General features: G+C 47.1%; 1 protein-coding gene across 1 annotated transcript in view; it reads left to right on the forward strand.

Annotated features, from left to right (window-relative positions):
* LOC128790625 (NADH dehydrogenase [ubiquinone] 1 alpha subcomplex subunit 10, mitochondrial-like) overlaps window positions 1-12069 on the forward strand; it is a gene marked incomplete at its 5' end in the record, with an annotated part of 32225 nt that extends 20156 nt beyond the window's left edge. Inside the window, 2 exons of the mRNA XM_053947546.1 lie at window positions 1766-1874; window positions 11370-12069. Of these exons, the coding sequence (XP_053803521.1) occupies window positions 1766-1874; window positions 11370-11438 (178 nt within the window). The remainder of the gene's footprint in view (window positions 1-1765; window positions 1875-11369) is intronic.
* Window positions 12070-12767: the final 698 nt, after the last annotated feature.

Below are 12767 nucleotides of genomic sequence, written 5' to 3' on the forward strand. Positions count from 1 at the left end.
TTGTTGGGTTGCTTCATTAATTTGTTTTTTTCTAACCTGTTTCCTTCCCTTACCCCACCTTGCACCTTTAGCAAGGTGCTGCATGCTGAGAGCTCCTTCAGGAAAGTCTGGTAAAGGGTCAGAAAAGAATAAACAGTGACAGTTTTCTGCTGGGGGAGAGAAAGAAAACGAAAGAAAGATAAAAGGGGTCTGTAAATGCTTCCTGCTGAGCAAGGAATTAGTCCTGGCAAGTGGCTGTGGGTTTGTGGTTAGACATTGTTGTGGCAATGGGTGTGCTTTTGCTTAGTATTCCAAATTATTTCTGAAGGTGCAGAGAACACGGAGAAGCCATCAGTAGCTTTCATTATTTTCTTGTGCAAATAGCTTTTAGAAGCAGCAAGTTTGTCATTTGGCCCTTAACTAAAATGAATTGTGCCTGGGAATTGTCCTTTCCAAATGGCCACTTGGCCGAGATTCAGGAAGGAGTGGATTCACTGCAGCATGGGTGACCCCAAAACCTTATTTCCATGTGTGATGTTATGCTTTATATCTGCCTGGACTCCCTTTTGTGCCTTCCAGTACGTAAAATGCACCTTTAATGTTGTTGAAGTTAAACATTGTTGTAGTTTATAGGAAGCATCTTTGCTGTTGATCCTCATCTTGGAAAAGAGCATTTATCCTCACCTTCTTCCATCTGAACTTCGACTGGATTATTGTATTTCCTTACAAATCTGTCTGTAGTGGGATAATTTAAAGAGTGAATATCAGGGTATGTTACTGGTTCACTTTTTGGAGCTCTTCACTGCTGGGAGGAAAGGTCCCAAAATTTATGATTTGGGGGTAAAAATAATTGCTTGAAGATGATGAACTTTGCTTTGCTCAGGGCACGTGCTTGATGTGCACGTCAGTATTTGCTGAGAAATGCAATTCACTGAAAACAACCCAATTTGCAGAGTTTCTGGTGCTGGATTTAGGGTTTGGTCAGTGCTGCCTGGAAAGGGATGTGTTTTTGCCAGCCACGTGCAGGTGGCACTGTCAGCCTGTGGATAACCACAGGCAGCAGGAGGCTTTCTAGCAGTTTCTCAGGCATTTTAAATTTGGGATATCTGAAGTGCTGGTGCTGTGCAGAGTGGTGGATCCTGAGATCCATCACCAGAGCTGCTGCAGCTTCCTCCAGGTATTCCAAGGCAGGGTGCTGGAGGTTCTGCCTCCTTCCAGACCCTCTCACTGTCTCAGTACTGGTCCATTTAGGATGGGAATTTGGCAAGGTAGTGTGTGGCATTCAGTAAAACCACTGTTTTTTACACTGCTTTTATAGAAAGCAAAAAAGCCAGAGGGGATTCATGGAGAAGGGTCCCAGGAATGATGGAGCATCTCCAAGGAGGATGAACCTGGGAGGGGAAATGGAGAAGCAGGAAATTGGAGCAGGAACAAAGTGGAGGCAAGGATGAGGGGCAATACATCATAGATTTGTAAAGAGAAGGATAAGTGTTTGGAAAATAGCTCAAGTCTTTGGAAGCTGTATTTAACAGAAAAGTAGTTCTTTAATCATAGAATGATGATAATGAGTCCTAGAGTGGTTTGGGTTGGCAGGGTCCTTAAAGCCCTGGCAGTTCACCCCCTGCCATGGGCAGGGACACCTTCCACTGGATCAGGTTGCTCCATCCCAGCTCCATCTAGCTTGGCTCAGAATATTTCCAGTGATGGGGCAGCCACAGCTTCTCTGGGTACAATACTTGGCTGTTGCTGGGGCAGGGTGTGAACTGAGTGCTCCTTTTCCCTTCAGCGTGCAGGACAAGGCTGGAGTGCTGGATTCCGTGTCCATCCCGCGCTTCGTCCCCGAGATCACCATTGGTGGCTCTGAGTACGACAAGATCTATTATGAGTACCGGGAGGTGAGTGCTGCTGGGGACAGCCAGGGGACACGGCCAGGGGGCTCCTCACTGCTGGGGACACGGCCAGGGGGCTCCTCACCGCTGGGGACACGGCTGGGGGCTCCTCACCATCGAGGACACATCTGAGGACATGGCCCGGGGGCTCCTCACTGCTGGGGACACGGCCAGGGGACACGGCTAGGGAACCCCTCGCTGCTGGGGACATGGCCGGGGGGCTCCTCACTGCTGGGGACATGGCATGGGGACATGGCTGGAGGCTCCTCACTGCTGGGGATACCTTGCCCATTGCTACTGGGAACTCGTGCATTCTGCCCGAATCCCCACCTTTTTTGAAGTCTAGCTTCCCCCCCAAGAGGAATAAGGAAGCAAATGTTTTTTTTATAATCTGTTTTTTTTTTTCTTTTTGTCTTTAGATGTGGACTAAAGGATAAATGGGTTTTATTTGTTTCTGTTTCTTGTGCCCTGATGGGTCTGTGACCTCTGAAATCTAAGAGTCCTTTAAGTCAGACAAGAACACTGGAAACCCATGGCCATTCCTTATCGAATGCTGAGGGAGGGAGGGTTTTTTTAGAGGAGGAATTGAATGCTGCCTCACTTCCCCAAAGTGCTGCTGCTTTAAATAGAGTGTTTCTGCACGTGGGCACACATCCAAAGCCTGTTGTGCCCAGTGCTCTCATACACCTCATGCAGGCTCCCACACAGGGTTTTAATTAGCTCCTGCCTTGCTGCTTCTGGAGACAGCAGCTTCCAATCCCCCTGGAGCTCTGCCCTTGTGCTGCTCAGTGGTTCCCTGGCATGGTGTCCTCACCCCACACGAGGCTTGCCTAAGGCCCAGGTATTGGAAAAGCTCCTTGGAGAAGTTGTGGAGCTGATAATTAATACTGAGTGGCCAAAGTTACAGGTGAGCCTCTGTTTTCCAGTTGGGCTGAAATCTTCTCTGCCACTGCATCTTATGATTTTCCAGGCAATCCTGAAGAAAAAGGGAGGAATATACAATATAAATGGTTAGAAGCCACGATTTGCATAATCCAAAGCCTATCATTTTTCTTTTCCTGGTAGTATAGAGTCTTTTACTGAGATTAAAATGTAAGCTACAGATTTACGGACATGTTTGGAAGCTGATCTACCAGTGTTTTCTTCTGGAATAGACAGAGTATTCCAATAATTTGTTCCTCCTCGGCCGGCTGTGTAGTGGAGAGGCTCCTGGATTCACACTGTTCTGCCTCATTTGAGATGTGACCTTTCCAGCTTGTAAAAGAGGCTAAAGGTTAAAGCAGCAGAAAGCATCTGAGGTTGTCTAATGGATTTGAAAACTCCCTGGTCCAGCTGAGAAATTGCTCTCAGAATTTCCTCTTCCTTGCTGTCACATTCTGAAATACAAAACTTCAAGCTTGGGCTCAGGATTTTTGGAGCCCTTCCCTCCAAGAGCTGCCTGTGTTGTGCAGCACAGACTTGAGGAGGATCTGCTGCATGACTCGTCTCCAGCACACAGCATCCATCTGCACTGCCTGTGCCTTTCTTCCCCAAGATGAGAGGGCTTTCTTGGGGCTGAGATGTCCCTTTGCAGTAGAGCTGGGAATTACTGAGGCTGCCTGACACACAGCTAGATGTGACCTCAGTGCTGTGTGCTGAGAGCCTGGGGTGAGACTTCTGAAAGCCTTTTTTCCTCTGGCTGTACAGCAGCACGTGCCTCTTTGTGCTGGCAGGAAACGGAGAATGTCCTGGCTCATCCAGTGACTGGCTGCCAGGAGAAATTTGTGACTTGCCTTGCAGATGTAGCAAAGGGATGCTTAGGAGAGGGAATATGGTTACCTGGGAAGGAAAGCTGTGCTCTCGGATTGCTCTGCTCCATGCCAGTTAGTTGACAGCTGAAGCGGAACAAAACAAACCATTGCCAAAATATAATCTCCCTTCTGCAGCCTTGTTTGTAGGCCCTGATTCAGGAAAGTGCTGTGGAAAGTGATAATGTCCTTTGGAATCAGGAGGAGTTGCTTGTTTCAGGAAGTACTCTGTTAAAATTAGGCTACATTAATACTAATTTTCTCTCTTCTAAATGCTTGCATACTTGTAATCCTTCAATAGTGTGGGGGCTGTACAGGGATGGTGCACAATGCAAAAGATGCTGAGTTTTCCTGTTTTCCATCAGCTACTGGAAGGGGAAACACAAAGCCAGCCCCACCTGTTGTTTTATGTTCTGAGAATTGCATTCTTTGTGCTGAAACTTCGAAGATCTGGGGTTTTTTTTTTACCTTACAACTTTATTTAGCAAATGAAGGGCTGAATTTTTTTCTCAGGCAAGGCTCCTGTGCAGAGGTGATCCAGCAAGAAGCCAGCCAGCACAGGCACAGAGAGCAGATGAGCTTCCAGACACCCAGATTTGGGCTGGGAGGTTGTTGGGTCTGTAAAGAGGGAATCACAGCCCCTGCCTTGCCCGTGGCTGTGCAGGGATGGTCACAGCTGTGCTGCCGCTTTGGCATTTGAAGATAAAGGGTTTAGGTTCACTTGTAAGTAAAAGTTTAGGCTGACTTGTAAGTAAAGGCTTAATTATGAGATAATTACAGAAGTTTAACTTTGCCTTGTGGGAAATGTGTGCTTTTAAAGTTGGTGTAATAATGTTTACCACATAAATACAATGATTTGCATAGGGGATTTTTTCCCTCTGTAACTACTCATAAATCCTTGAGCTCTCCAATAGGCAGCAAACTGCTGTGCTTTTCAGAGCTCCATGCACACAATTCATGCTGCCTAACAATGGTGGTTTTCAGGGAGTTACAAATTCCAGGTAGAAGCTGGGTTTTGTTCAAAATATTCATTAGAAGCAACCAAGAAGGAGGAGGAAGGAACACTCTTCAGAGTTCAAGATTTTAGTGTGTGTGCTTTTCCATGAAATAATGAGATGGCCACATACAGTGCTGAATACTCGAAACTCACTTTTTTTTTTAATGTATATCCTCTAAATTATGTAAGGGGTCTTGTCATGTGTGAGGAGGTGGCTTTCTGCAGCCTTCTTATACCATGAAGTCCTCTGGCAGGGTCCAGCAGTTCTGCTCAGGCATTCAGGAACTTCTAAGGATGCTCTTCTGGCAAGGGAAAAGCAACCTTTCAGTCAGGTTCTGTAGATCAGAGAGAAGCACGTTCATTCTTCAGGGAAGCAACATTATTTTAGGAACTGTCAGACTAGTAAAGGCTTGACTACCCTTTTTTTTCCCTTAACAACTGCTGTATCTCTCTGCCTTTCTTCCAAGTGCACACAATCCCCAGGGATAATGCTTCAAACTCCGTGTGCGCCCTGTGAAGCTGGAGAGCTGGGGCACTTAGGCAGATGTGTTTGCAGCGAAGATGAAAACAAATGGCTCTGTTTAATGGAATCAGTGTACTTAAATAATGTGCTGATGTACTTCATGCTCCTGCTGCATCTCCTGGAGTGGGGAAAAACGGCGTCTTTGACGTGCGTGTGCTTTTCTGTGTACATAAAAGTGCAGTTGTTTGCTGGAATTTGGAGAAGCAAAGAATCACAGAATGCTTTGAGTTGAAAGGGACCTTAAAACTCATCTCATTCCCAACCCCCTGCCATGGGCAGGGACACCTTCCAGTGTCCCAGGTTGCTCCAAGCCCTGTCCAACCTGGCCTTGGACACTTCCAGGGATCCAGGGCAGCCACAGCTGCTCTGGGCACCCTGTGCCAGGGCCTCAGCACCCTCACAGAGGAGGAGTTCTTCCCAATATCCCATCTAATCCTGCCCTCTGGCAGTGTGAGGTGATTCCTTCTTGTCCTGTGCCATGGAAAGGTGAGACAAGGCACTCATTTTATTTCCCTCCCTGTTTTCCTTGCTGGAAGACTGCTTTTGGAATATAGGGATGCTGAGCATGAAGCAAGGAAAGCTTGAGCAGATCAAAGTCCTGGCTACTGCTGTGAGGTGCAATTCAGCTCCTTCCACAGCAGCTGCACAGCTCGGCTGCCTTGCCTAACTTCATCTTTGTGCCCTGCTCCTCATCCTCCTCCCTCCTGCCCCAGGGCTTGGGAATGTGTGGCTGGCAGGGCCCTGCAGTCCTAGCTAGCAGCAAGCAGAGAAGAGGGAAGAGGATGGAGGGTGAGGAATCCCACACTCTTTCCCCAGGCTTTTCATCACTCTTTTCCATAAGGATGCAGCCTTAGGAGGGAAGATCCTCCAATGTCTGCCATGCCTCCAGGTTGGAGGTGGTTGCAGGACAGTAGCTTTGAGTGGTGGAAGGTGAGCCTGCAGCATGGGTCAGCTCTGTCCCACCACCCAACACTGAGAGTGCTGGAAGAGCTTGTGTTTGCAATGGGAAATCACAGCCAGCCCCAAAGAGAGGGTGTTAAGGGAAGGCTCTGCAGGTCTGAGGGGCCCAAGAGCTGCTCTGGCCCCTCTTTGGCAGCTGTGGGGCTGAAGGTGGCTGCTGGCAAGCAGAGGGTTAGCAGGGCCCTTAGCTCTGCTGAGAGTGCAGGGACCTCTTCACATAAAAATCTCCTGGAAGAGCTACAAAAGGAATACTTGAGCTTTCAGAAAGCCAGAGTCTGGATCAACAACAGGATCAACTCTTGCCTTTGCAAGAGCAAGGAGCTTAGGATGTCTTTCCTTCTCCATGTTTGCGATTGTTGCCATAGCTGCTGCCTTTGACAGAACCTTCTGTTTTCTCTCTCCTGCCATTTTTTCTTGGCTAGATGAAGCTTCATTCTTTTTCGGATCAAGATCTCCTTTCCGAACTCTGTTTTAAAGGAGGTATTTGACAGCTGTAATGCCCAGCCCTATCTGCTCTTGAATCCAAGAAGGAATGAAAACAGACGCACAATAAATTAGAAGAGGCTTCATTTAAGGTTTTTTTTTTTTTTTTCTGTTTTATCTCTGCAAAAGTATTTTTAGCCCTTTCTAAAGTAACAAGATGTTGCCTAGCTAGGTATCAGTAAGACCAAAAGAACCTGAGGAATAACAAAAACCTGGGAATGACAGAGCTGTTGCTCAAGGATACCTGGATTTGCTCCTCTTCCCACCTGCCCACTTCTCCTCTGCTCTCACTAATCCTGTCCATATGGGGAGAGTGTGAGAGCATGCCCTCTTTAGGAACAGGCAGCTTTTCCACCCTGCTCACCCTGAAAAGTATCATGGACAGTTGGCAGGGATATCTATCCCAGAAACAGTAGGGAAGGAGCCTGACAGACCTTGTAACTGTCTCAAATCTTGGGTTTGGTGGTTGTGTCTGTTTTATTTTAGGTGATGGCCCCTGCTGTCCCAGGCACTGGGTGCCTCTGTGAATCAAAAAGATAGTCAAATCTCACTGGCATTAAAGTAATCCATTTTCATCTTGATAGTCTGTCCCTGTGAAAGGAAACGCTTTTTTGTGTGGGAGCACATCCCCCTTTCCCAAACCCCTCTTAATCCCATACCTGTGGAGGGATGTGATCCCCAGGGTAGATCTCTGTTAAATTAAAATTAATTGGAATCGAATTTAATAGAGGGGTAGCATCTCCATGGATCTTACACTGTGAAGTAGAGTCAGTTTGAGGTGTTTAACTGTGCTGTGTGGCTTGGATTAGTTCCTTGGCTTTTCCCTGCACTCTCTAGTGGATAACTGATCCTCTTATGGGCACTTCTCTTTCCAAAGGATTTTTGTCTTGTTTTTTTTGGGCAGGACAGCAGTCATTGAACAGTTCTAGCAAACTGGAATTATTTTAGCCTCAGTTCAGCAAAACTTCTGGGTGCTCTTGTTTTTTGGGCTGCGATGGATGTTAACAGCATTGAGGGCTTTATTTGAGTAAGGGATGGCAGGAGTAAGGCTGTAACAAACATCTGTCTGTGCCAGGCCTTTGGGAACCAAGCCACGCGCACCTCAGATGTGCGTGTGGAGGGAAATTGTTCCCCTTCCTTGCTTTAACTGCTCTGGAGCACAAGATCAGTGGTGCTGGAGAAGATCATTGAGTCCAACTTAAACCCAGCAGTGCCAAGGCCACCACCAGCCCATGTCCCTAGGTGCCACATCCACGTGGCTTTTAAATCCCTCTAGGGATGGGGAGTCCTGGGCAGCCTTTGCCAAGGGTGACAGCCCTTTCCATGAAGAATTTTTTCCCTAATACCCGATTTCAACATCCCTTGATGCATTTTGAGGCTGTTTCCTCTTGTCGCTTGGGAGGAGAGACTTGACCCTGGCTACATCCTCCTTTGGTGTAGCTGTAGAGAGGAACCAGAGGAGGAATCATATGGAGCGATCAGGAACCAAACCCTCCCAGAATCCAGCCAATATCTGCAGCTCCATGTTCCTAGATTCTCTCAGCTTTTAGCTGTGTGCCTACAACACTGACAACCCTTTGGAAGCAAGGATTTCTCCTGTAGGAAGCAGTCATCTGCTCCCAGCAGTGGTGGAAGGGGCTATTACTGGGCTGTTCTAAACAGCCTCGGGGTATTGATGAATGAGCCTGAGCTCCCAGAGCAATGACTCTGCTTTTAAGTGCTCTTTGATCAGTGCTGCTCTGAGCAGGCTGTTTATAGAGCTCTTGGAGCTGTGGAGCCCAGCCATCAGCACAGAGCAGAGCAGGAATAGAAGGCAGTAATGGCAATTCTGTTTGTTCCCCAAAGGCTGGAAAACAAGGCAGGCTCCTCCTCAACAACCTTTCCAGGTGGTTGGAGCTCTCCAGAGCTCTAGCTGCACGTGCCTGGTGTGGAATGATCTGGAGCAAGCAGCTGGCTGGAGCTGCTTGTTGCTCTTCCACAGCCTCTGCTACTTTATAGGGCTTTTCATCATGTTTATAGTTTTGACAGGCACTTCTGTGGCAGGTTCTTAATTTAACTGATGAGACAGTCTTGTTTTCATCTCTTTTCCTAATGCTCTTTTAAAGTTGAGCAGTTTGATGCCTTTGAGCTGGCTCTGCCTTTGGGTTCAGCTCATTTCAGGAGTTTTGTGCTCTGTGTGGTGGATTTTATCCCATCCCTCTGGAAATAATCCTCACTGCCAACTTTTGGGCTCTGTGGAGCGTAATGCAGCAGGCCAAGGCTTCATTCTCACTCAATTTCTATGGAGTGGAAAAATTTGTTCCTTGGTGACCTGGCAGGAGTTGCAGGCATGTGGGGGAGCTCTTGGGGCTGCCTGGTGGAATCTCTGTGATCATAAAATTGTGGAATGGGTTGGGTTGGAAGGGACTTTAAATCTCATCTCAGCCCCGCTGCCATGGGCAGGGACACTTTCCATCACCACCCCGTGGTGCTCCAGCCTGGCCTGGGACACTTCCAGGGAACTTGTACTGCAAGAGAAAGTGAATATTCAGTCCCTCTCTGTTGTCTCAGCTGCTGGCAAGTCCCATAGAGCTTTCTCCTGTCTCCTTTCCATCATCTCTTGCAGCTGGGCTGCCCAGCCTAGACAAACCCAGCAGCCTCAGGGCTGGTCCCTGATTTCCATCCCTGCCCTTGTACTGGCCAAGAGCAGCCTGGGAATTTCAGCTGGATGCACTTTGGAGCACCAGCCTAACCAGAACCAGCCCATCTTACCCCTTGCCCTGCATCCCCACATCTTCCCTGGTGCTCCTACCACACCTCTCTGCAGAATCCTACCCTGTTCCAGCCATGCAGCTCCTTTACTGCAGTCACAGCTGGAAAATGTGGGATTTGAAGAGCAAAGTTTGGCAAAGTGGCCGGTGTCACTTGTGCATCTTGTGCACAGAGCATCAATTCCCATCATCCTGCTTCCTAGGTAATATGGGAATTGTTTACTCTGCTTCCCTCTTCCCTTTTTTTCCCTTTTTTCTTTTTTCTTTTTGATTATTTTGAAAGTTTAGCTGTAACAAATCCCCAAACTCTCCTGCCTTTGCCAAGGCCCACTGTGAATGATGGAGTTATGGATGAATACTTATAACACTTGCTTTGATGTCTTGCATGTCTTTAACCAAAGGCACACAGGGAATTTGTTTTGGACAATGAACGTGAATTCTGTTGGGGTTGATATTGTAGCTTTTTAAAGAGGGCAGATGTACCCAGAAACAAAACTGTAAACTGCTGTATTTTCCCAGAGATCTCCTGTTGCTTTAATAATCTACTTCTCTGGGAATCTCTTCAAGTATCAAAGGGCCAATTATGTGCTGCCTGGAGAGGACCAGGGAGGGCTGTTTTTGTGTCACAGGCTGGTCACAGGAGGTCTCATGTCCTCCCTGGCTCACTGCTGGGAATCCGTGGGGCAGAGATAGTAATCATTTCTCTTCATCTCCCATCTCCTCTTTGCTCAGTGGGGGGAACCTCTCAACAGGACTGTGTGGTTTCTGCTGATGTTTAGACAAGACATTAATTGAAAAACCTCAGAAAAACTGATCACAACTGGTTTGTGACAAGGTAGGGTGGGAAGTGTCTCGTGGAGGAGGTCAGGTCTTCTGTCAGCTTGATTTTTAGGGAAAGAAGTGTCTTGGTTTTTAATATTCAAGTGAATAGAAACACAAGTCCCCTTCCTCAAAACAACAGGCTTCATCTTTTAATAAATAGTTCATTTTTGTGGCCTGACTACAGACTTTATCAAGACTGCATCTTGCTTCTCTCTGCAGGGGCAGCTCTCCCCAACTGGATCCTCTTACATGTTTGTTTGGAAAGGGAAAATCCTCAGGACAAGTCTGGGGTCTTGTGTGAAACCAGTGTTTGTTTGGAGACAGAGCAGATGATCTGTGCTTAATTATTTGGAGAGGCTGCCAGCAGATAGCTTATTTCTAAAGGAAGAGTTTTATTACAGCATCTTTGCTGGCTTCAGCCTTTCTCACCAAACTCATGGGCTTTTTTCCACTATTTGAGCTCAGAGGTGTTCTGTTCTTTCTTTTTGGTTCCTGGAGGTAGGAATAGATGTTCTGGAGATGGGTTCTGCTTTTAGAACCAGGATCTCACCATCTCTGGCATTCCAGGTCGTGGTCAGTACCTTCCAAAGGGCGCTACTTCAGCACTGAGACTCACAGGCTGCTGCTTAGGTCCCAGGGTCCTTGAAATTCGGGTAAAGGCTTCAAAAATCTTTGGGTTTTTCCATCAAAAAGTGGTTCCTGACTTTGTTGATGAAGGCAGGCAGATACTGTTTTTGCTTTAATGAAGAAAAGTTCAGCTCTTGAAGGCTAAAGCTGCAATTTCATTTGAACAGTTTAATTTAACGTGGTATTTAACTCAATATCTCACGCATGAAGTATTTCATATATTTAATAATGTGTGTGCCTATTTTGGAATGAGATTCAGTTCCTCTTCTCCATGATACAGTTAGGGGAGCCATCTCAGGCTGGGAGGAGCTGGATGAATCCAGGTGGAATGTGGTGCTGAGATCACTGGCCTCGTTTTCGTATATATATATTTTGGCTTTTGCAGTCCCTCCTTCAGCTGCACAGCTCAGTCTTTTCTGAGAGACTGGTTTTTCTGTAAGTTTTATCATTACAATGTAGAAACAGTATTTCATGTTCTGTAGATCTCACGAGGCACTTCAGAACTTTGAGGGGAGTGACCAGAGTTCTGACTGAGCTTTCTGCTTTCTTTAGCTCCCTGGGCACAAGTACAAGCCAGGCTACAACGCTGATGTTGGGGACAAGTGGATCTGGCTGAAATGAAATCTGTTCCTGCTGGAGCCCTGGCCAGGATGGACCACAGGACCTGAGGGAAGAGGAGCCACGTTCAGTGCACCTGCTGCACATCACTTGTGTAGCACCAAGGAAACACTGCTGAAATCATTTCCCATCCCCAGCAGAAAGGAGTAGACTCCCAGAAGGAAAACCACTTCATTCTGGTTTGTTTTTCCCTGAGGAACTCAGGGATGTTGGATAGTCAGTGTGGGATAGCCAAGTGAGCTGGGGCAGGCTGAACATCAGAGCTGAATTTTCTCTTCCTCGAGACTGTGGCACATTATTATCCAGGATTAGTCTTGTTCTGCTGATTCAAGAGGAATTAAAGCTGTACCCTCCTGGCTCTCACAAAGTTAGTATCTTGTTCTGTTGTGCGTGGTGTTCTATGAGGTTCATTAGAAGCAACAATGTGTTCTGAAAGGCACTGACTGGACCTCAGCAAAGCATAAGAAGTTCTTTGAGAGATGGAAATGAGTTATCTCAATTAATACAGCAAAAATCTCTGCTTAAAATTCTAAAAAACAGTCAAAATAATTGCCAGCAGTTGTACTTACAGCTTCTTGCTTTGATTCTACTATAGAGTGAGATGTTTGTTGGCTATAAAAGACAAGTGAAATTATTATTTTTGCAAGTTCCTGAAAGTCCAAGTTGGAAAGGTTCTTTTAAAAGAAATCATTCAATTTAGTATTAGTCACAGAAATGAGGTACCTTGGCATTGGTTCAAGCACCACTGTCCAGATTTAGGCTGCAGTTAATTTTGCATTTCCAGCATGGGGCTCACTGCTTCAGCCACTGAGGAAAAGGGCTGCCAGGCATTCCAGAATTTAGGGCAGTGCCTTGGAGTTAAGCAGCCAAGTCTCGCTTGTGCCCCTTCCTGTATCGAAACCAGTATGAAGAGTCCCTTAATGAGAGCCTTGGGGGCCTGGTGAGCTACTGGATGAAGGAGCAGTGGGAAGAACTGTGGCTCTTTTTGCTGATCCTGTAGGGCTTTGCTTCCGTGTTTCATGTCTCATCCATCTGTCCTCTGGGAAGGGATGCCTGAACCCTTCAGGACTCCCAGCCAGTGCAGTGAGATCCTGAGCAGTGTGAGCCTCCCTCCACCTGCCCAGAGCACCATGTCCCAGCTCTGAGGGGTGTGGGGATGAAAGGAGCACCCGCTGTGGTTTTAAGATTCCTCTGGAGAGTGCAGCTCTGTTTGTACATGTCTCCTCCATCCTGGTGTCGCCAACTTCTCTGGGTGCTGGAATTCACTTGGCAGTGTGTGCAGCCCAATGCCAGGTCTGGAGAGGTGTTTTGTGCTGTGGGTAGAGCTGGAGA

This window comes from Vidua chalybeata, chromosome 7, assembly GCF_026979565.1.
Source record: "Vidua chalybeata isolate OUT-0048 chromosome 7, bVidCha1 merged haplotype, whole genome shotgun sequence".
Taxonomy (NCBI): Eukaryota; Metazoa; Chordata; class Aves; order Passeriformes; family Viduidae; genus Vidua; species Vidua chalybeata.